General features: G+C 40.1%; 1 protein-coding gene and 1 long non-coding RNA gene across 3 annotated transcripts in view; both read right to left on the bottom strand.

Annotated features, from left to right (window-relative positions):
- The window catches only part of LOC112254613 (receptor tyrosine-protein kinase erbB-3), a 47,298-nt gene extending 35,641 nt beyond the window's left edge, over window positions 1–11,657 (bottom strand). For both annotated transcript variants that reach the window (XM_024427329.2, XM_024427330.2), the window contains exon 1: window positions 11,086–11,657. In XM_024427329.2, the coding sequence (XP_024283097.1) occupies window positions 11,086–11,164 (79 nt within the window). In that variant the 5' untranslated portion in view covers window positions 11,165–11,657. The remainder of the gene's footprint in view (window positions 1–11,085) is intronic.
- An 11,229-nt stretch (window positions 11,658–22,886) lies between these two features.
- Window positions 22,887–23,705, bottom strand: LOC121846847. Its single transcript, XR_006083834.1, has 3 exons — window positions 23,548–23,705; window positions 23,171–23,281; window positions 22,887–23,023 (listed from the first exon to the last, which is right to left on the bottom strand). It is a non-coding gene; the product is annotated as an uncharacterized LOC121846847 (long non-coding RNA).
- Window positions 23,706–25,169: the final 1,464 nt, after the last annotated feature.

Below are 25,169 nucleotides of genomic sequence, written 5' to 3'. Positions count from 1 at the left end.
CATCAATCCACGGTTTCTGGTTAGGGAATGTTTTAATCGTTGCTATGGGAACGACATCTTCAACGCACGTTCTAATGAACTCGCACACCGAATCAGCGTATTCGTCAATGTTGTTGTCTGACGCAATACGAAACATCTCCCAGTCCACGTGATGGAAGCAGTCTTGGAGTGTGGAGTCAGCTTGGTCGGACCAGCGTTGGACAGACCTCAGCGTGGGAGCCTCTTGTTTTAGTTTCTGTCTGTAGGCAGGGATCAACAAAATGGAGTCGTGGTCAGCTTTTCCGAAAGGGGGCGGGGCAGGGCCTTATATGCGTCGCGGAAGTTAGAGTAACAATGATCCAGGGTCTTTCCACCCCTGGTTGCGCAATCGATATGCTGATAAAATTTAGGGAGTCTTGTTTTCAGATTAGCCTTGTTAAAATCCCCAGCTACAATGAATGCAGCCTCCGGATAAATCGTTTCCAGTTTGCAGAGAGTTAAATAAAGTTCGTTCAGAGCCATCGATGTGTCTGCTTGGGGGGGAATATATACGGCTGTGATTATAATCGAAGAGAATTCTCTTGGTAGATAATGCGGTCTACATTTGATTGTGAGGAATTCTAAATCAGGTGAACAGAAGGATTTGAGTTCCTGTATGTTTCTTTCATCACACCATGTCACGTTGGCCATAAGGCATACGCCCCCGCACCTCTTCTTACCAGAAAGATGTTTGTTTCTGTCGGCGCGATGCGTGGAGAAACCCGCTGGCTGCACCGCTTCGGATAGCATCTCTCCAGTGAGCCATGTTTCCGTGAAGCAGAGAACGTTACAGTCTCTGATGTCCCTCTGGAATGCTACCCTTGCTCGGATTTCATCAACCTTGTTGTCAAGAGACTGGACATTGGCAAGAAGAATGCTAGGGAGTGGTGCACGGTGTGCCCGTCTCCGGAGTCTGACCAGAAGACCGCTTCGTTTCCCTCTTTTTCTGAGTCGTTTTTTTGGGTCGCTGCATGTAATCCACTCCGTTGTCCTGTTTGTAAGGCAGAACACAGGATCTGCATCGCGAAAAACATATTCTTGGTCGTACTGATGGTGAGTTGACGCTGATCTTATATTCAGTAGTTCTTCTCAACTGTATGTAATGAAACCTAAGATGACCTGGGGTACTAGTGTAAGAAATAACACATAAAAAAACAAAAAACTGCATAGTTTCCTAGGAACGCAAAGCGAGGCGGCCATCTCTGTCGGCGCCGGAAGTAAGTTTAGTGTAGTTTTGATGTAACACATCAGGTCACAACTTACAGTCAAATCTGACTATGACTAATACATGTTAGTGCTAGGAATAATAAATAACTTGTTCACGTTTCCTTCTCATTCCCTTTAGGCTAGTGCTACATATAATACAGTGACTGACTGTCTCTGGGGCAGACCTACAAGGCCTTGTTAATTGTGGACTGTAGGAGTCCAGTCCTTTTCCCTTTCAATCTCATTGCAACTGAGACTGTTTTGCTAATCACATCTTAGCCAGATGTCCAAAGAGAGAGAGAGAAAAAAAGTGAAAGAGGGAGAGAGGAAGGAAGAGAGGCTAACTGGATAATAACATGTGTTTTTTAATTGTAGTTGCTGTTGCTGTACCATTAACATTTTTCCATTTTTATCAATAAGTTATTTATTCACAGATTCACAGACAGATATGTCTCTAAGAACAAGATATACTGTGTTGGGTTTGATGGGACAATGAACTTTAACTAACATGAGGTACTGTAAATAGACCATGTTGTCAAGTTCATTTGCACTTTTTACATGTCGTCTATGTGCTGTGTTCCTGTGCTCTCACAATTATCTGAAGACTGTGAGGAGTCACACAGACATGTGCTAGGAGTGTGTTAACATGTACTAGTTAATTCGCTTCACACAGGAAATAACAATCAGTAAAAGCTAGCAGGTGATTCTGGAGAGAGTAGCATAGTGTGTGAACAGTCCAATGAGCAGGCCCAGACATCATAAAGCAGTAAAGCAGAGATAGTAGACACTTTATTGTGTTTGTGAAGGAAAGAGAGCAAGAGAGAGAGAGAGAGAGAGAGAGAGAGAGAGAGAGAGAGAGAGAGACGAAGGACGGGGGTTCAAATAGTGTTAGGTCCAGAGTGAAATGATAGTTTCTTAAGGCTCATCACAATATTTCCCTGTGAATGGATGTTAGAGAAAGAGAGAGGGTGTATGTGGGAGGGGGGGGGGTCACAGGTACTGACTCTAGTATGGAGGAATGTGAACACACACAGAGCACACTGACTCTACCTTGTTAGAGGGTCAAGGGACATTCCTGAACACTAATTTAGCAGCGTGCTACATTAGACCAGTGCTCTTCTATCCTGGTCCTGGACACCCACAGGGTTGCACATTTTTGCTATAGCCCAGCATTTACATACATGTGCAACCCGCATTGTGAGGTTGCATGAGAGTAATAAATATGTAAAAAACAAGGATCAGAAATGATTATATAATGAACCACCAACTAGATCCAAGGTGTACAAGTTACAGTCAAGCACAGTGTTCTGTAGGAGTTCTGTTCAGTTCAAATTGGACCATGGACTTTGTGCAATGTGTACACATTTGGTCATTGGAAACCCATTAGATTGTAATTATGTTCTTATGTGTACATTTCCCAATGAGAACCATGTTATCACTACCCCACCTAGGTTAAGCGCTGGGAGAAGACTGAGCTGGGTCACTGCTATCAGTAGATGGCTTAAAGCTGTTGACACTCAACCAGTTCAATTGCCTGTTGAGAAATAGTCTTGTGCACCTGCACATGTACACCCAGGCACACACAATCACGAAAGTATACAATCACCACACAAACACTAATGTGTATGCAGGCACAATAATTGAACACAAAGAAATGAAGAATCCATGTATACCAGGTCATCAGATGAAAAAGAACACACATACAAACTGTTCCATCACAGTCATTTACATTAACACACACACAAATACACAGACAGGCAGAGCAACATGCATGTTCAAATATTGCTGGAGAAGTGAAGACACTTCAGTATTTGCAGATGGCAGACAGAGAGAGATGGAGAGGGGTGGAAGAGTTCACAGAAATCTCACACACAGTAACCTAACATGCTTGGAAACATTACTGCCATAGACAGTAACCTAACACGCTAAAAACATTACTGCCATAGACAGTAACCTAACACGCTAGAAAACATTACTGCCATAGATAGTAACCTAACACATTTGAAAACATTACTGCCATAGATAGTAACCTAACACGTTTGAAAACATTACTGCCATAGATAGTAACCTAACATGTTTGAAAACATTACAGCCATAGACAGTAACCTAACACGCTAGAAAACATTACTGCCATAGACAGTAACCTAACACGCTAGAAAACATTACTGCCATAGACAGTAACCTAACACGCTAGAAAACATTACTGCCATAGACAGTAACCTAACACGCTAGAAAACATTACTGCCATAGACAGTAACCTAACACGCTAGAAAACATTACTGCCATAGACAGTAACCTAACACGCTAGAAAACATTACTGCCATAGACAGTAACCTAACACGCTAGAAAACATTACTGCCATAGACAGTAACCTAACACGCTAGAAAACATTACTTCGATAGACAGTAACCTAACACGCTAGAAAACATTACTGCCATAGACAGTAACCTAACATGCTAGAAAACATTACTGCCATAGACAGTAACCTAACACGCTAGAAAACATTACTTCGATAGACAGTAACCTAACACGCTAGAAAACATTACTGCCATAGACAGTAACCTAACACGCTAGAAAACATTACTGCCATAGACAGTAACCTAACACGCTAGAAAACATTACTGCCATAGACAGTAACCTAACACGTTTGAAAACTGCCATAGACAGTAACCTAACACACTAGAAAACATTACTTCCATAGACAGCAACCTAACATGTTAGAAAACATTACAGCCATAGACAGTAACCTAACACTCTAGAAACATTACTGCCATAGACAGTAAGCTAACACGTTTGAAAACATTACGGTCATAGATAGTAACCTAACACATTTGAAAACATTACTGCCATAGATAGTAACCTAACACGTTTGAAAACATTACTGCCATAGATAGTAACCTAACACGTTTGAAAACATTACTGCCATAGATAGTAACCTAACACGTTTGAAAACATTACAGCCATAGACAGTAACCTAACACGTTTGAAAACTGCCATAGACAGTAACCTAACACGCTAGAAAACATTACTGCCATAGACAGTAACCTAACACGCTAGAAAACATTACTGCCATAGACAGTAACCTAACACGCTAGAAAACATTACTGCCATAGACAGTAACCTAACACGTTTGAAAACTGCCATAGACAGTAACCTAACAGCTAGAAAACATTACAGTCATAAACAGTAACCTAACACGTTTGAAAACTGCCATAGATAGTAACCTAACACACTAGAAAACATTACTTCCATAGACAGTAACCTAACATGTTTGAAAACATTACAGCCATAGACAGTAACCTAACACGTTTGAAAACTGCCATAGATAGTAACCTAACACACTAGAAAACATTACTTCCATAGACAGTAACCTAACATGTTAGAAAACATTACAGCCATAGACAGTAACCTAACACGTTTGAAAACTGCCATAGACAGTAACCTAACAGCTAGAAAACATTACAGTCATAGACAGTAACCTAACACGTTTGAAAACTGCCATAGACAGTAACCTAACACACTAGAAACATTACTTCCATAGACAGCAACCTAACATGTTAGAAAACATTACAGCCATATAGACAGTAACCTAACACTCTAGAAACATTACTGCCATAGATAGTAATCTAACACATTTGAAAACATTACGGTCATAGATAGTAACCTAACACATTTGAAAACATTACTGCCATAGATAGTAAACTAACACGCTAGAAAACATTACTGCCATAGATAGTAAACTAACACGCTAGACAACATTACAGCCATAGACAGTAACCTAACACGTTTGAAAACTGCCATAGACAGTAACCTAACAGCTAGAAAACATTACAGTCATAGACAGTAACCTAACACGTTTGAAAACTGCCATAGATAGTAACCTAACACACTAGAAAACATTACTTCCTTAGACAGTAACCTAACATGTTAGAAAACATTACAGCCATAGACAGTAACCTAACACGTTTGAAAACTGCCATAGACAGGAAACTAACACGTTAGAAAACATTACTGCCATAGATAGTAAACTAACACGCTAGAAAACATTACTGCCATAGATAGTAAACTAACACGCTAGACAACATTACTGCCATAGATAGTAACCTAACACACTAGAAAACATTACTGCCATAGACAGTAACCTAACATGTTAGAAAACATTACTGTCATAGACAGTAACCTAACATGTTAGAAAACATTCCTGTCATAGACAGTAACCTAACGATCTAGAAACATTACTGCCATAGACAGTAACCTAACACGTTTGAAAACATTACGGTCATAGATAGTAACCTAACACATTTGAAAACATTACTGCCATAGATAGTAAGCTAACACGTTTGAAAACATTACTGCCATAGATAGTAACCTAACACGTTTGAAAACATTACTGCTATAGCCAGTAGCCTAACACTCTAGAAACATTACTCAGTCCTGGATTAGGTTTAGTTGTAATTTTCATTCATGTTTCCAATGTTTTAACACTCAAAAATTGGAGTGGAAAGAAAAGGGAAGAAAAGAAAGAAAAGAGGGAGGAGGAGATAAACACGTTTTATAAAGTGATATAAACGATGGATGAGGTAAACAGAAACTTGGCTCAGGACACCAAGAGATTACCGCATACCTTAGAGGTCTATTCACACACACATGCCTCACTGAGATGTATGTTTTTATTACTTTGGTACTATTTTCACAGGTATATGCTGAATTTTAAAAACTTGTAATGCAGTCAGTCTTAAATTAAAAACCTTTCATTGTTTGTAAACATCTTTCACCACACAACCACTGATCCAAAAACGTTTACTATGAAATATAATGAGTATTGTATTGATATTGTATTACAGCACTGTAGGAGCTGGAAAAACAAGCATTTCGCTACACCTGCTGTAACATCTGCTAATCTTTGTACTCGACCAAAAAAACTTTGATTTGTTACATAATAGTCATCATCATAGTAGTACATTTGAGTACATATCATACTTTTTATGTTTGGTATTTGGTATTTTGGAATGTTGGTCCACAGAAAACATGAAACATGACATAATACAGAACATTAATAAACAAGAACAGCTCAAGGACAGAACTACATCAATTTACAAATGGCACACATAGCCTACATATCAATACATACAAATAAACTATCTAGGTCAAATAGGGGAAAGGCGTTGTGCCGTGAGGTATTGCTTATCTGTTTTTTAAACCAGGTTTGCTGTTCATTTGAGATATAAAAGATGGTAGGGAGTTCCATGCAATAATAGCTCAATAAAAACTGTACACTTTCTCAAATTTGTTCTGGATTTGCGGACTGTGAAATGACCTCTGGTGGCATATCTGGTGGGGTAAATGTGTGTGTCAGAGCTGTGTGTAAGTTGACTATGCAAACAATTTGGAATTTTCAACATATTAATATTTCTTATAAAAAGAAGAAGTGATGCAGTCAGTCTCTACTCAACTCTTAGCCAAGAGAGACTGGCATGCATAGTATTTATATTAGCCCTCTGATTACAGTGACGAGCAAGACATGCCGCTCTGTTCTGGGGCAGCTGCAGCTTAACTACGTCTTTTCTTGCAGCACTGGACCACACGGCTGGACCATAATCAAGATAAAACAAAACTAGAGCCTGCAGGACTTGCTTTTTGGAGTGTGGTGTCATAAAACCAGAGCATCTCTTTATTACAGACAGACCTCTCCCTATCTTTACAACCATTGAATCTATGTTTTAACCATGACAGTTCACAATTACATTTTAGTCATTAGCAGATGCTCTTCTCCAGAAAGACTTACAGTAGTGAGTGGATACATTTTTGTACTTTTCCCCGTACTGGTACAATCTACGGTAAAACCAAGTAATTTAGTATTCTCAACTTGTTCAACAGCCACACCATTCATTACCAGATTCAGCTGAGGTACAGAACTTAGGGAATGATTTGTACCAAATACAATGATCTTAGTTTTAGAGACGTTCAGGACCAGTTTACTACTGGCCACCCCTTCCAAAACAGACTGCAACCTTTTGTTAAGGGTTTCAGTGATTTCATTAGCTGTGGTTGCTGATGCGTATATGGTTGACTCATCAGCATACACAGACACACATGCTTTGTTTACTGCCAGTGGCAGATCATTGGAAAAATATAAAAGAGTAGAGGGCCTAGAGAGCTGCCCTGCGGTACACCACACGTTACATGTTTGACATTAGAGAAGCTTCCATTAAAGAAAATTCTCTGTTCTATTAGATAGATAGCTCTGAACCCAAGATATGGCAGATGTTGAAAAGCCATAACACATACGTTTTCTCAACAACAGGTTATGGTCAATAATGTCAAATGCTGCACTGAAATCAAACAGGACAGCTCCCACAATCTTGTTATTATCAATTTCTTTCAACCAATCATCAGACATTTGTGTCAGTGCAGTGCATGTTGAGTGCCCTTCTCTATAAGCATTCTGAAAGTCTGTTGTTAATTTGTTAACAGAGAAATAGCATTGTATTTGGTCAAACACAATTTTTTCCAACAGTTTGCTCAGAGCTGGCAGCAAGCTGATAGGTCTGCAGTTAGAGCCAGTAAAGGCTGCTTTACCACTCTTGGGTAGCGGAATGAATTGGTCTTCCCTCCAGGCCTGAGGACAAACACTTTCCTCTAGGCTCAGATAAAAAATATGACAGAAAGGAGTGGCTATAGAGTCAGTTACCATTTTCAGTAGCTTTCCGTCTAAGTTGTCAATGCCAAAAGGTTTGTCATTATTGATCGATAACAATAATTTTTCCACTTCTCCCACACTAACTTTACAAAATTCCAACTTGCAATGCTTTTTTTCATTATTTGTTTTTTAATACATGAGTCCTGCCTAAGTTTGCCCACTGTGCCAATGAAGTAATCATTAAAATAATTGGCAACATCAAATGGTTCCATCATTCTTTATATCATCGATCTTGGCTTCATAATACAGTTTATTATTATTTTAGTTGAGTTTAGTCACATCATTTCTCAATTTGCAGTAATTCAGCCAGTCAGATGTGCAGCCAGACTTATTAGCCACTACTTTTGCCCCATCTTTTTCAACCATACAGTTTTTAAATTCCTCATCAATCCACGGAGCCTTAACAGTTCTAACAGTCAGTTTCTTAACATGTGCATGTTTATTAATAATTGGAAGAATACATTTTATAAATTCATCAAGTGCAGCGTCTAGATGCTCCTTATTAATCACATCAGACCAACAAAGATTTTTAACATCATCCTCATAACTCACAGCAAAATCTTTTGTATAATCTCTTAAATACTATTTTAGGCCCAGCTTTCGGAACTTTGTCTTTCCTGGATATAGCCACTATATTGTGATCACTGCAACTAATGGGTACGGATATAGCTTTAGAACAAAGTCCTACAGTATTAGCAAAAATGTGATCAATACATGTGGATGATCTTGTTTCTGTAGTATTTGTAAACACCCTGGTAGGTTGGTTAATAACCTGAACCAGATTCCTGTGAGAAGCTTATTCTTTACAGACATATATTTTAATGATGTAGTTCTCAAAAGTAATATGAACATTGCATTGTAAAAGACAATGACTTAATATGAACAATGTGAAACATGTATTTCTAGATTATTAAGTTTGGTGAAAAAGTGTGTGTAGGATTTTGTGTGTTGTACTTAAGAGTTTTGAAAGAACTACCTTTTTGATTATATGTTTTGAGGTTTGTACTAAGAGTTGTTAAAATTTACCACATACTGGTGAAAATTGCATCAGTGATGCAGGGTATTATTTGTGATAGATGAAAATGGTAAATATTCACTGTAAGGGGTACAACTACCTGTGTTGCAAAGGGAACACTAGTGTTGACTGAGAGGTTCACATTGAAAAGTTCAGGGGTTACACAATAACATGCTAGAGTACATGCCTCACTAACCGGTGCGACAACATTTTTTTGTGACGTATCAGTAAATAAGAACAGGTGTCCCTCTAGTGAAGCAGTAAACACTGAGAGGATTACCTGTAAGGCACAAATTGTTTTGTGCGGGCAGTTATTGTGCAATTACAAAGAAGGAAATGAAATCAAAGCTATAAATACATATTGGAACCATTTAAATAATAATAATAATAATATTGCGATATATCGTCAAAAATAATATCCTGATGTATAACTGTATTATAAAACCTGAACAGGTAAATTGTTTTTTTTTTTTTACCAAAAAGAATGCATTTTCTACAAGGGTGTGCATCATAATTCAATTAATCTTTACCAGAAATCACTAAATTATCAATCATTAAAAATACATTTGTGTCACGTAACAAGAATTAAATGATTCAGATAAATATGCTACAGTCACAAACATCTGAGCATTAGAATAGTCATGCCAGGAATGTCAACCCTCACACGCACACACACACAGACAAACATACGTGCACACAGACACACACACACACATACATACACAGTTCCAGGTGATAGAAAACAAGCTTGAAGAGATTGAGGAAAATCCAAGCTTCAGAGATGCCTGAGAAAGTGTTGTGATAGGTATATTTTTATGACATGGCAGTTATCGTTATCTCTGAACCCTGATATGAGGTTATGGCACACAGGGCCTTGTAATCTTGAGCTCTGTGCCACATCCCCGATGGCTAAGACAACAAAGCACTACCTGACCAGTGCTCATGGTCACATATAGGACAATTAATCAACCAGTCCATCAATCAAATTATATTTCATTCAATTTGACTGGAGCCAACCTGTTACATATAGGACCAGCTGTCCCTCAGTAAATAAAGTGTGAGTATTCTAACATGCAGATTCAACTCTGGTCCATTGTGTAATAAACCATTTATTAACATGTTAAAAAAATGGATCCATGCAACATTTACCAGCAATGAATGAATTGTTTACCAGATATTGATGAGGAGTTATAGATCTCTAGAGAATACATTGAAATAAGGATAGTGTGCTATGCAGAGGAAATAAAGTATTGATTTGATGCTTTTCAAAATCTACATGAAATATATTTGTACTGTTGTGTGACATGTACAGTATGAGTCTATTTATTTCAGCCTATTATCTTCCATTGACTGTCACCTGATGGGGATCACCTGCGCCCTGACCTGTTGTTTACATGGTTTTCCTCCTGCAATGCACCACCTTATTTACCTACAGCCGGATGACATAAGTACAGAGGCAAAGTTCAACCAGTGTTCGTGGTTGTTTGTGATTCGAATCACAACACCTCACTCTGACATGGAGGCTATACACACTCACACCTGACACACTATGAATACCAGGTGAATACACAGCACAGATTTGAAAGTATTTTCCAGGAACACTTTTGAGGTGCAAAGTGAGAAAGACACAGAAAAACAGAAAGTAAACATTGTTTTCTTAGACATTTATAGGGAGGAGCTGCTTTTCCTTAACAACTTGCATGGCAAGCGATAACACAGACACAATTGACCCAAACACATACAAGCACACTGTTTCGAATGTCGGCTAACTTAAGTCGACTAACGCACAGCAAACAGGTTCAGCACATATGAAACTGGTTTTGTCTCTAGGGTCAGATTCACAGCACCGATTTAGGTGAGGACAAGTGATGCCATATTGACTATTTTATGTACACAACTGTGGGATTGGTCCCTCCTAAAAAAACACGAACCACATTGGGATTATTGACAAAATAATAGGCAACTTTCTTGGGGCGTAAATGATGTATGCCACAAAATGAGACACTTTGGGCTAATTCCCAAATGACTCCTCATTTTCATAATAGTTTTTTAAACGGAAATTTGGGCACTGTCGGGGGAAGAGGAAATGACTTGAGAGAAAGTCTAATCAATTTGACGGCAAACCCAATAGAGGCACGAAACGTACCTTCTTGAGTTTGAGCGCAGGTGAGCTGGAGCCATGGTAGCGCGAAGCATAGCGCGAGCACCTTCCGGAGTCCCCTCATTCCGACAGTTGACACAATTGATCAAACATTACGAGCTGGGAGAGATGTACAATATCGACTACCCTCGACGGTTTCCTCCTGCTCATGAATTGTTAGTCAAATAAATCAATTAAATGTAAACATGTATCCCCTGCTATGTACCGTATCTCAAAGAGAACAGGCTAAATAAATACATTCGGATTTAAGAGTCCCCAATCTTGAACGTTCTCTTTGCAGCAGAAGGCTACTCAGCAGATTCGAATGGATTAAAACATTCATTTAATTTACAGAAAAACTAAACGTAAAAAGCCTACTCGTATGCCTATTGACAAAAATATAGGCTAGGATAGAGCGAGTGTATATCGGTTTGGCTCAGAGTTTACAATCTTTCAACCTCTCTGATGTGTAAAATCATCAGTAGTCACTGATTGGACAAGAGACTGTCGTTGAACCAACCAGAGACAAATGCGCCGTCTGTAGGCTACTCCAAAACTGTCTGCGTCAAGTCTACAACGTAATACTTGCAACTAATTGTTTAAGGAAACGCTCTTCACCCCACTTCTATACTGAAGTGACTGTTTCGTAGCAGGTTAGGAGAATTTACGCAGCAGGCAAGGATAATTAACATAACAGGTTAGGAGACTGGGGTTAAGGTTGGGAAATTGGTCTCCTAACCTGCTACGAAAATCACCTTGTATCTAAGTGTCCCGAATTGATCATTATTGAACCATCTTTGTGAGTAAATAAACTTCCTATTCATCATGGTTTTTTTAATTCGCCTATATTAGTCGTATTGGTCATGTCAATATGCAAAATACAAATAATTTTCGTATCATCTTTCTGATTTCTGTAATGTCTTTTGGATATCCTTCCATAATTATATACATAAAGTATTTGAAAAAATAAATTGTAGACACTCTTGTAGCCCTACCAATTAATGATGATTAACAACACTACACACAATTGACTCAACATCGTTTGGTATTCCTGGCTTATCGCGGGGCTAATGTAAGTCCACCATTGATAAATGTCTGCTTGTTGAGAGTTACATTGCTGACAAACCACGCTGTTCTCCATGAATGGCGGAATTGTACCTAGGTAGCGTGGACTGGTCACTCTTTCTTTGAAGGGGGCTGTACCAGCGCTATCAGAATGACAGCATTGCCCACGGGTCAAATGTACTTCTCAACCCCTATAAGCCCGTGCAAACATTCTTGCATTCTCTCGTGTGCGTCACTGAAAAACTGTTTTTCTCAGTACATCAAATGAATTCAACTATATAAATGTTGGTATTCTGTGACAGACAGTGATGAACTGATGATTATCCTAGTAGAGGACCTGCATATGAATATACTGTCTATATGTCATCAGGATGGTTGTCGATTGAACAATGACTCAGAATAGTTCACAAACACACACGCACACGCACACGCACACTGAGGGAGAGAGACTGAGTGGATGAGCCAGTTTAACAACTGCTCTCTTGAAACTGGCTCTGCCTGTAACTCCAGTCTGTGTGAGTTTGTTTGTCAGTGACTGAACAGACAGGCACTAATTGAAATCTTTAAGAGTGTATTGACGCACCCATGAGTCAATCTAATGAACATAATTTTAGAAATCCCTCTCAAAATCCATTAGTTTAAGCTAGAGAAATTGGTCTGCGTCTCACATCCGCCAATGTCACCCTTATGCATCTGCCTGGAAAGTGGCAGAGGTACAGCTGTTTGTCAGACCAGGATACATCTCAAAAATTGGTCTTCTCACAGAAACGTCTGTAGTGTCCCAACATTTTGGGCTACAAACTAATGACCACTCTATGGAAAGAAGGGACTCACGAACATGATAGTGTTCTCCATTTTGCTCTACTACCCCCACAAGTGTCTCAGGAGTTATCTGAACATAACCCATACAAATTAATAGAAGTATGGAGGTAGTTTTGTGCCAACAAAAATAAGGGATTTAATATGTGTCCAAAAAAAAAAAATTCCTGAGCTTTATTATTATCTCCTAGATAATAGGACAGACACTCCCTTATGATTTTTTTTTACTGTTTTTTGCCATTTATGAATGTGTTAATCAATATGTTTCTATGGGCTATAATATTTTATTCAATATTGTATCAAATCTTTTTTTTAAATCTTTTTTTTTTTATACATAAAAGGTTCCTAAAATTCCAAATCATATAGTTAAATGATCCATGGTATGCTCATCTTGAAACAATTCCATATGTTAGCTTAGTAGAACCCCCCCTCCCCAAAACACCCCAAAATGTTCTTATTTGTGCCATTGCCATAAACCTACTGTTATTATGCAATGTTAAAAAACGAATAGTAAATATCTCTTTATAGCCAGAGGTTCGACCAGGAAGATCTTCTCAAAGATCTTATAATTTCGAAAAAGGACCTCTTGTTTCATCTTGGTTAACAGTGAGGTATGGGATCAAATACAATAAACAAAGATAGACAGTTAAACACAAGCATGTAGAGGTTGTTTCACAATATCTTCATTCAGCTAGACTAAAGTTGCCTTCATGTTAGGCCAGGCAATGAAACATTTCATAGGCATATGGCAATAACATTTTTGAAATGTTGGCCAACATGAAAAGATGCACAGGTTTATTACAGAAATTACTTAATGTGATTATGTCCTGGCTCTAGGTAAGATGTGATGGAGCACTCTATACCAGTGGATCCCAACTCTGGTCCTTGAGTACCCCCAATGGCACACATTTTTGCCCCGGACGAACATACCTGATTCAACTCATTGAGGGCCTGATGATTAGTTGAATCGGTTGTGCTTGTCCAGGGCTACCATAACAATGTGAACTGTTGGGGGTACTGGAGAACCGAAGTTGGGATCTAGTGCAGATAGAGGGCTATAGCCAATAATACTCTGATTGTTGATTATGTCATCTACTTTAGTTGAATCTGTCACCACATCTGTCAGATACATTTCAGTAACATTCACACAGAGCCTATGAGACAGGTCATAGAGAAAATTAGTATATTTTCCTTTGTTTTATTATATCACTTTACAGCTTTACAAGGTAGGGTGTCCATGACACCCCAGATACTTGATAATTCATCAATAAGTCACTAGGTAATTCATCTATTTCCCATTGATTATCATAATTTATGTTCACAGACAACATCAAATTTTTGTACCTGCCACGCCCTGAGAGAGCCGTTTTATTTGATTTGGGGTGGGCATTCTATACTCTCTGTTTCTTTGTGTTTGGCCGAGTGTGGTTCCCAACCAGAGGCAGCTGTCTTTCATGGTCTCTGATTAGGGATCATACTTAGGCAGCCCTTTTTCCCTCCTTCAGTGTGGGACCTTGTCTTTGTTTGAGTGCATGTAGTTTGCATGACAAAGCTTTTCATTCATTTTATTGTTTATTTCTAGGTGGAACATTTAAATAAAATAATGTACGCCTACCACTCTGCACCTTGGTCTCCTTCCGATGACGCACGTTACAGAAGATCCCACCACCAATGGACCAAGCAGCGTGGTCAGGAGGACTGGACCTGGGAGGAAATCCTGGAGGGAGCAGGACCCTGGACAAGGGCCGGGGAGTATCGCCGTCCGAAGGAGGAGATGGAGGCAGCGAAAGCAGAACGGCGACGTTACGAGGAGTTGGAGCAACAAGGCAAGAACGAGAGGCAGCCCCCAAAAAACATTTGAGCCAACTCCCCGTGCTTACCATGGGGAGCATGTCTGTGTTATGCGGTGATGCGCACGGTGTCCCCAGTGAGCAGCCACAGCCTGGTGCACTCTGTGCAAGCTCCCCACAGTTGCCGTGCTAGAGTGGGCATTCAGCCAGGACGGTTTGTGCCGGCTCAACGCTCATGGCCTCCGGCCCAGGATATCCTGCGCCAGCTCTATGCACGGTATCCCCAGTTCGCCAGCACAGCCCAGTGCGGCCTGTTCCAGCTCCCCGCACTTGCCGTGCTACAGGGGGTATTCAGCCAGGACGCGTTGTGGACGCGTTGTGCCAGCTCTGCACTCCAGACCTCCAGTGTGCCTCCACGGCCTAGCATATCCTGCGCCGGCTCTACGCACTATGCCTCCAGTGCGCCGTCATAGCCCAGTGTGTCCTGTGCCAGCTCTCCACACTCACCGAGCTAAAGTGAGTATCCAGCCAGGATGTGTTGTGGCAGCTCCACTCACTAGGCTGCCAGTACGTCTCCTCAGTCCGGTGAGACCTGTTCCGGCTCCACGTACGAAGCCTCCGGCGACGGTCCCAGGACCGGCGGTGGTTCCCAGTTCGGAGCCTCCGGCGACAATCCACGGTCCGGTTCCTCCGGCAACGATTCACGGTCCATATCCACAGAAGCGGAGGGATCAGCGTAGGGAGTGGGGGGTGATTACTATTTGGTTAGGTCAGGGTGTGATTTGGGGTGGGCATTCTATGTACTCTATTTCTTTGTGTTTGGTTGAGTGTGGTTCTCAATCAGAGGCAGCTGTCTTTCATTGTCTCTGATTAGGGATCATACTTAGGCAGCCCTTTTTCCCTCCTTCAGTGTGGGATCTTGTCTTTGTTTGAGTGCAAAGAGTTTGCACGACGAAGCTTTTTGTTCTTTGTATTTTTTCTTTTTTTCTTGGAAGATTTAAATAAAAGAATGTACGCCTACAACGCTGCACCTTGGTCTCCTTCTGATGACAAACTTTACAGTACCCCAAAAGCCAACTACTAGAAATGAACCAAGCACACTCCTCAAACACAGGAACCCAAAGGAAGACAGAGGACAGAACCCCCTTGTTGACCAATGTTGCATTATGGAGCAAAAAACAAAAAATTTCATAGAAGGTATATAAAAACTGTGGAATGGTTATATATAAGGCAACAAAACTCAAATTATTCAACACAAACAAGTAACAGATGCTGTATGTATGTGAATACTGGACTGTTTGGTTTGTATATGATTTAATAGTGTTACATATTACAACACTCACCAAAAAGACAGTAACCTCAGTTCTGCTGGTATCAGTGTTGGTTGTCCATACATCTGGACAAGCAACTAAATCAGAGTGTTTGATGTGTTGAGTCTTGACAGAATACAATCAGAGCGAGGTTTGAGGTCAGGTATTGTTCTAGTAATGCGATGAATATTCTCAGTGCATTCCATTTATACTGTAATTTACTTTAGGTGTTAACAACATACTGTATCTGACAGGTCAAATAGAATACAACTCCTAAAAAATACAAAGAAATGGTTTCACCCTGCTTATTTGTAAGTAACAAACTGTGTAAATAATTAAATATATTAAAATGAGCATGTCAAATAAATTGACACAGTCATGAATACAAACATCATATTCATATTCAGTCACCTATCAACTTGGACAATTATGTCTTTCTCTGATCCAACTCAACACAGACAAAAGGAACTCAAGTACGAGCAATATGATGCAGTTTGTGACTCCTAACTAGGGCAGGCAGGCAGTAGCAGCTTGTGTTAGTGAGGAGAGGTGTGCACATCTTTGTGTATAAGTGTCTGAGTCAAACTGCAGGACATCACAGTTGCACATAATTTTCAATACTGACATCACACATCTCACCACTTGGCTAAAAGAGACTCAGCAGTGATGCATCTCTTTATCCAGTTATGGAACACACTGTTGAGTGTGAGAGCAGCTGCATTTGAACTTTTGGCAATATAAGCATCCAGCTATCTATTGTGACCATCTATTACACAGAAATCAGTGCAGTTAGGCCATGCAGTGCTAGCACCATTTGGCAGATTAGAGGAGACCAATGATAAAGTCCACATGCCCATAAGGAACTGTATATTCACCTGATCACAGTGGAAACATGGGAGGACAACTACAAGACCTATCTCAGACTGATTTCTCATATTACAAGGGAGCGAAGGCAGGAAAGAAGGCATTATCTTATGGTTCTGGTTACTAGGAGCCCATGGCAATCTATCACTATATGTCAAACAAATACAGCACAACACAGGTCACTACTTAAGGGAACAGAATAGAGTGTGTGAGCCAATGAGGCAGTGACAAGAAGTTTCAGACAGCCAATTACAAGCATGTGATGTCATGATTAGAGAAGTTTTGTTATATTTGTTGCATAAATCCACATACACCGCCTTCTTACCTGGCAAATCAAACACATGCCAGCACACACACACATTCTCATACAACACATATACACTCTCAAAGATACATACTTACACACACACACACACACACACACACACAAAAGTGCAACACTGTTGCTCACAAAAGAAAAAGGAACAAAAAGCTTATAACAATCGATACAAGGTATGAGTGGAGTGAATAAAAACCCTGTTTAAGTGGAGAAAATCCTGTTACTCCACAGGAAGGGAGAGAGGAGGACACGAAGAGAAAGACAAACCACGTCAACTGGATCAAAAAGAACTGACAGATGGAAAGTCAAAGCGACACAGAAACATTCAAAAACACATTCAAGGAATGCATGTTTGAGTCACATTTTGTTTCAATACTGTATCTATACTAATATTCATCTCACCCATTGTCAGGAGCTCGACACAGGAACAGCAGACGTGTGTTTGGTTGTGTACATTTGTGTTTGTTTGTATGCATGTAGCCTATGAGTAGTGAGCATATGGCATAAGTATGACATTTCAGGTAAGACCCAAAAGCAGACTGTGTTGAAGTAACAATGTTTATTACGGCAACAGGGGCAAGCAAACGAAAGGTCAAGGCAGGCTGGGGTCAATAATCCAGAGTGGTGGGGCAAAGGTAGGCAGGCTCATGGTCAGGTAAGCAGGCTCAGGTTCGGGACCGGCAAGGGTCAAAACCAGGAGGGCGAGAAAAAGGGAGACTGGGAAAAGCAGGAGCTGAGAACAAAAACGCTGGTTGACTTGACAAACAAGACACACTGGCACAGACAGACAGAAAACAACAAATCAGGGCATGACAATAAGAGAGTCAGTAATCACTCAAATCCTCATCATCCAACAAACCACCAACCACTCAATACCCTGTGAAAGTGACGGCCACTTCCGCATTGCTTCCTTATCGTTTCCGCGCTTGAAGACCATTGCTACCATTTACACATTGGATACCATTAAAAAAACTACAAAAGTTGAAAAACTACAAGGCTGAGGAGGCAGTCACTTCCTTGTTGCTTTCACAGCACATTGAAAAAAAATAAACAATGGCCGAACCTTAACAAAAAGCAACGAAGCCAAACCCCCCCCTCCCTTAAAACCTGACAAACTCCCCACACCCACTATCATACCACCAACTCACCAACCCCCAGTCCCAGTGGTGTTGTCCTGCCTGTAGTGCTGAGAGATTAGTGCTTTTTGAGGTCAGTTCGGTTTCGGTTCGATTATTAAAAAAGAATCACTCGTATTTTTTTCATGAAATGCACTATGCATTATGTTGGTTGAATACTATAACAACAAAGAATAAAACTATTAATACAAGTACCATGATGGTAGTGACTGCCCATTAGTGCTTATTACTTATTAACCATCATTTAATAACATTACGTCACGTTAATAAAATATTTCAGTTGTTATTACATTTGTTTTATTTGATGACTTTATTATTTAATCCCAAGTCATCATCTCATCTCAAAAGAGCTGCTGCTTAAAGCTGTCTGACAAAATCACTATTTTAGTAGTTCTTAAAAGTAAATAAGGCATACTTTATGACTGCTGAATACCAACTATCAATCACTTAGGTCATGTATTTTCAGGTAGAGATACCTCACGAAGCAACTGCGCATTCTTCTGTCTCTTACATAGCAGGCATAACAGAAACACGTAGGCCTGTATTGGATTATGGTCTTTGTAGTTAATTATCACTTTTTCTGCGTTAAACTATGTAGAACATTGGCCTGTTGGAAAATACAACTCCCTACTATATTGTACAGTTCAGGCTTGATCTGATTTATCTCTAGAGAAACTGCAGTGCTGTGTGCGCATTGAGCTCACAGGAAATACCTGAATGAAATGGAATGGAAGGCCGGTCAATTAGTTGTTGTAAAAAAAACTAAAAATAACTGACATTTCGGTTAATTGCTCAGCACTACCTGCCTGGTTCACCTAGTACCTCTCCTGCTTCTCACTTCTTGTTCTTCAGTTGGTTGGCCAGCCAGTTCAGTCCCTTGTAGAGGCTGTACCCACTGGTGGTGCATGTGGCCTGGATGTACCAATTACGGTGGCGCAGGGAGTGCAGGCCCATCTTGTCTGTGATCTCAGCCGCGTTCATGGCATTGGGAAGGTTCTGTCAGGGGTCAAAGGTAAAATGTTAGCAAAAGCAGACATGTTGACCCCACAGTCATGACAGTTATGGGGACAAGGGGGTGATTGATGGGTTGAGTTCAATTTTCTAGTTTGGATTAAGGTAATCTTTCATTAAAATGTTCCAAAATCGAGTAGCTGATTCGTTTCTGTGTGCCAAGATTAGGGTAAAGGAGATAGGGTGCAAGCCAGGCAGCAGGCTGTTTGTCAGCCTGCCAGCTTAGTGGAGTCTGCCACTTGCACATTCAGTGTAGTCAGCTCAGCTTTCCCTATTGAGACCGTGTCTGTGCCTCAACCTAGGTTGGGCAAAACTAAACATGGCGGTGTTCGCCTTAGCAATCTCACTGGAATAAAGACCTCCTCCATTCCTGCCATTATTGAAAGATATTGTGATACCTCACATCTCAAAATAGGGCTACTTAATGTTAGATCCCTCACTTCCAAGGCAGTTATAGTCAATGAACTAATCACTGATCATAATCTTGATGTGATTGGCCTGACTGAAACATGGCTTAAGCCTGATGAATTTACTGTGTTAATCTTGGATCTACCCATCCCGGATCTGGGAGAATTGTCATCAACTGACACTAATTAGCATAACGCAACGGACATAAATATTACTAGAAAATATTCATATTCATGAAATCACAAGTGAAATATATTGAAACACAGCTTAGCCTTTTGTTAATCACCCTGTCATCTCAGATTTGGAAATTATGCTTTACAGCCAAAGCAAGACAAGCATTTGTGTAAGTTTATCGATAGCCTAGCATAGCATTATGCCTAGCAACCTGGTCACAAAAATCAGAAAAGCAATCAAATTAAATCGTTTACCTTTGATGAGCTTCGGATGTTTTCACTCACAAGAGTCCCAGTTAGATAGCAAATGTTCCTTTTTTCCAAAAATATTATTTTTGTAGCCGAAATAACTCCGTTAGTTCTTCACGTTTGGCTGAATTGCGGAAATTGCGGTCACGACAACGCCGAAAAATATTCCAAATTAGCTCCATAATATCGACAGAAACATGGCAAGCGTTGGTTATAATCAATCCTCAAATATCTATTCGATAATATATCAACCGGGACAGGTGGCTTCTTAGTAGGAAAGAGAGGAAAGAGAGAAAACAATGGCCGCATTTGTCTTTTACGCACAAAACACTCTGAGAGCCTCCAGCTGACCACTGATGCAATGTTGACGTTCAGGCTCATTTTTCAAAATAAAAGCCTGAAACTATGTATTGTCACACTAGACACATTAGGGACGCCATAGAAAAAGGAATCTGGTTGATATCTCATTCACTGCTCAATAGGGACGCATAGGAACGCAGAGCTTTCTAAATAAGAGTCCCTTCCTGATTGGATTTTTCTCAGGCTTTCGCCTGCAATATCAGTTCTGTTATACTCACAGACAATATTTTTACAGTTTTGGAAACTTTAGTGTTTTCTATCCTAAGCTGTCAATTATATTCTAGCATCTTGTCCTGACAAAACAGCCCGTTTACTTTGGGAACGTTATTTTTCCAAAAATGAAAATAGTGCCCCCTAGATTCAACAGGTTATTAAATGAGGCCTCACCTCCTGGTTACACTAGTGACCATATCCCCCCCGCATCCCACAAAGGTAGAGGTGTTGCTAACATTTACTATAGCAAATTTAAATTTACAACAAAAGAAACTACATTTTCATATTTTGAGCTTCTAGCCATGAAATCTATGCAGCCTACTCAATCACTTTTTATAGCTACTGTTTACAGGCCTCATGGTCCATATACAGTGTTCCTCACTGAGTTCCCTGAATTCCTATCGGACCTTGTGGTCATGGCAGATAATATATATTTTTTGGGTGACTTTAATATTCACATGGAAAAGTCCACAGACTAATCCTGGACTATCGGACCACCATTTTATTACGTTTGCAATCGCAACAAATAATCTGCTCAGACCCCAACCAAGTATCTTCAAAAGTCTTGCTATAAATTCTCGGACAACCCAAAGATTCCTAGATGCCCTTCCAGACTCCCTCCGCCTACCCAAGGATGTCAGCGTTCAAAAATCAGTTAACCACCTAACTGAGGAACTCAATTTAACCTTGCGCAATACCGTAGATGCAGTCGCACCCCTAAAAAGTAAAAACATTTGTCATAAGAAACTAGCTCCCTGGTATACAGAAAATACCCGAGCTCTGAAGCAAGCTTCCAGAAAATTGAAACGGAGCTACACCAAACTGGAAATCTTACGACTAGCTTGGAAAGACAGTACCGTGCAGTATCGAAGAGCCCTCACTGCTGCTCAATCATCCTATTTTTCCAACTTAATTGAGGAAAATAAGAACAATCCCAAATACATTTTTGATACTGTCGCAAAGCTAACTAAAAAGCAGCATTCCCCAAGAGAGGATGGCTTTCACTTCAGCAGTGATAAATTCATGAACCTCTTTGGAGGAAAAAATTACAGATTCCTCTTTAAATCTGCGTATTCCTCTGAAGCTCAGCTGTCCTGAGACTGCACAACTCTGCCAGGACCTAGGATCAAGGGAGACACTCAAGTTTATCAGTACTATATCTCTTGACACATTGATGAAAATAATCATGGCCTCTAAACCTTCAAGCTGCATACTGGACCCTATTCCAACTAAACTACTGAAAGAGCTGCTTCCTGTGCTTGGCCCTCCTATGTTGAACATAATAAACGTCTCTCTATCCACCGGATGTGTACCAAACTCACTAAAAGTGGCAGTAATAAAGCCTCTCTTGAAAAAGCAAAACCTTGACCCAGAAAATATAAAAAACTATCGGCCAATATCGAATCTCCCATTCATCTCAAAATGTTTTGAAAAAGCTGTTGCACAGCAACTCACTGGCTTCCTGAAGACAAACAATGTATACGAAAAGCTTCAGTCTGGTTTTAGACCCCATCATAGCACTGAGACTGCACTTACGAAGGTGGTAAATTACTTTTTAATGGCGTCAGACCAAGGCTCTGCATCTGTCCTCGTGTCTCCCAACCGTCCTGTCTCAGCCTCCAGTATTTATGCTGCAGTAGTTTATGTGTCGGGGGGCTAGTGTCAGTCTGTTATATCTGGAGTATTTCTCCTGTCTTACCCAGTGTCCTGTGTGAATTTAAGTATGCTCTCTCTAATTCTCTTTCTCTCTATCTCTCAGAGGACCTGAGCCCTAGGACCATGCCTCAGGACTACCTGGCCTGATGACTCCTTGCTGTCCCCAGTCCACCTGGCCGTGCTGCTGCTCCAGTTTCAACTATACTGTCTGCAGCTATGGAACTCTGACCTGTTCACCGGACGTTCTACCTGTCCCAGACCTGCTGTTTTCAACTCTCTAGAGACAGCAGGAGCGGTAGAGATACTCTGAATGATCGGCTATGAAATACCAACTGACATTTACTCCGGAGGTGCTGACCTGTTGTACCCTTGACAACCACTGTGATTATAATTATTTGACCCTGCTGGTCATCTATGAACATTTGAACATCTTGGCCATGTTCTGTTTGGGGTTTTAGGCTGGGTTTCGGTACAGCACTTTGTGACATCAGCTGATGTAAGAAGGGTTTTATAAATACATTTGATTGATTGACTCGCTCCCTGTCATTACTGTCCACCACCAAGATCAGACCTGAGAGAGAGGATTGAGAGCGAGAAAGACAAAGCAAGAGAAAGAGAGAGAGAGAGATGAAGGGTTCATAGGGGGAATGTCATTGCCAAAGTTGAACCTAAGGCTCATCACAATACTTCAGTGAATGGATGTTTGAATGTAGCTCACCCTGTGTGTTCTGGAAGTAGCGTCTCCAGAGTGGGCGGATCTTGTCCTGGCCGTCCACGTCTCATAAAATGAAGCGGATGCTCTTGTAATCCACTGTCTCCACATTAAACCCTGTGGGGAGGAGCACACTACAGTAGTAACACTACAGCCTTATTGTAAACTAACATTCAGCACAGTATGGGCCATTCCATATTCCATACACCTGACAGAGAACCCGATTCAAAGATGAGGTACAGTAAGTGGAGGACTTGGACTTTAGTGTAAACCGTTCATTGAAATAGATTTAGGTGTCCTCTTATCATGTATGCCTGTGTGCAAGAGAAAGGGGGAGTGTGTGAGAGTTTGTGAGTCTGTACTGTGTGTCTGTGAGTACATACCAATATTCCCTATAAGACTCCTTAGCAGATTCCCAAAAATATTCCTCATGATGGTGACAGCTTGGCTTTCCTCTCCTCCCATGGTTCTGAGAGTGCTCTTGGATTGGGTTAGGATTTGATGGCAGCTCCCAGCGAATGGCTGACTGGCGTTCAGTAGGGAGGGCTGAGAGAAGCAAATACATTTATTAAATGTTCAACTTTTCACCAGGGTAACCAATGTAGATCAGGTTGATGTACTGTGTATGCAGAGGAGGAAAGATAAAATAAACTCAACTTTTTTGATGGATCAATAGAGACAAAGATAAAGCAGAATCATACACAGTACATCAGAATCCAACACACATTTCCCAACCAGGCAGATTTGAAATCACAAACACACACACTCCCACTTTGCAAGTCATTGAAGATATTTAATTGGCTTTATCTCACAAAGACACAGAGACAGACAGCTAGAGACAGTCTCTCTCTCTCTTTTTATTTATTTCACCTCAGTTTTATATTCTGTCAAAAAGATCATATATTCATATTTAAAAAAAAGTTAAATAACAAAGGACCATAGTAAGTGCCAAATAAGGTAACAAAAGAGTTGACTATTTCATCTTCAATCATCCATGAATCCCCTTGTGACAGGGGGAAGGAAGCTTGGTGTGTGCAACAGGGAGAGGCAATTGAATGTAAGCTTCACATCTATGGGTAACAGTTGACGTGTTATGAACTCTACACACTCAGTTTTTCACCACAAAACAGCCAAAGGAGTAGAACCAGCTCACCTGCTTTAACATTATGATTTGACTATTAGATGTTCAATGTTTCTTTTTGAAAAAACGATTTTAAAGGAATAGAAGGAATAAAACAAGAGTTAATTTTGCATTAACAGGTTTGACCTTTACATTTTTTGGTGTTTTTTTTTACCGTAAAATGAATCACTAATCACATGAAATAAATAAATCTTCAGAAATGACAAAATAAATAGGCCTTAACAATGATAGTGAAAACATGGATAAATATTGTGATTAAGTGGGTTAAAATCTTCCTAAAAGTCACAGAGGATGCTGAATTTTGGCACTTTAGCAAGTCTTTATTAATATAAAATCTAATTTATTGAATGTGTTCTATGCAAAAGACAACTTCATTTAATATACCAGGCTTCTCAAATGTCATATTTGTAAACAATTTCTACTTAAAATATCAAAGGGACGCAAAAAGGCACTTACTCGTGGTGTGACCCAGCAACTTTCCTTGAGGCTGCATGTTTATTTTGGACTGTCTTTGTCTTTAGATTAATACCCTCCCTACATCTGATGTCATCAAGAATAGCATAATTGGTGAATTTATATTATAATTGCTGTGTATTTAGTTTTTTTAATCCAGAGGGAGAAGTGAGCATTGGCTGTCATTGCCCTGTTGTGTCGCACGTTGTCTTGTCCATAAAATGTGGAATTAGAATAGGATCTCTATGGCCCTGTCCCTGGTGCCTCTGATCTGGCGGATTCACTAAACACAAATGCTTTGATTGTAAACTGTCTGAGTGTTGGAGTGTGCCCCTGGATATCCGTAAATAAATAAAATACAAGAAAAACTTGCCCTCTGTTTTGTTTAATAAGGAATTTTGATACTTAAGT

The sequence above is a fragment of the Oncorhynchus tshawytscha genome, linkage group LG07 (assembly GCF_018296145.1).
Source record: "Oncorhynchus tshawytscha isolate Ot180627B linkage group LG07, Otsh_v2.0, whole genome shotgun sequence".
NCBI classification, from domain to species: domain Eukaryota; kingdom Metazoa; phylum Chordata; class Actinopteri; order Salmoniformes; family Salmonidae; genus Oncorhynchus; species Oncorhynchus tshawytscha.
Note: the sequence above shows the minus strand (reverse complement) of the source record. Positions and strands in the feature narration are given on the sequence as shown.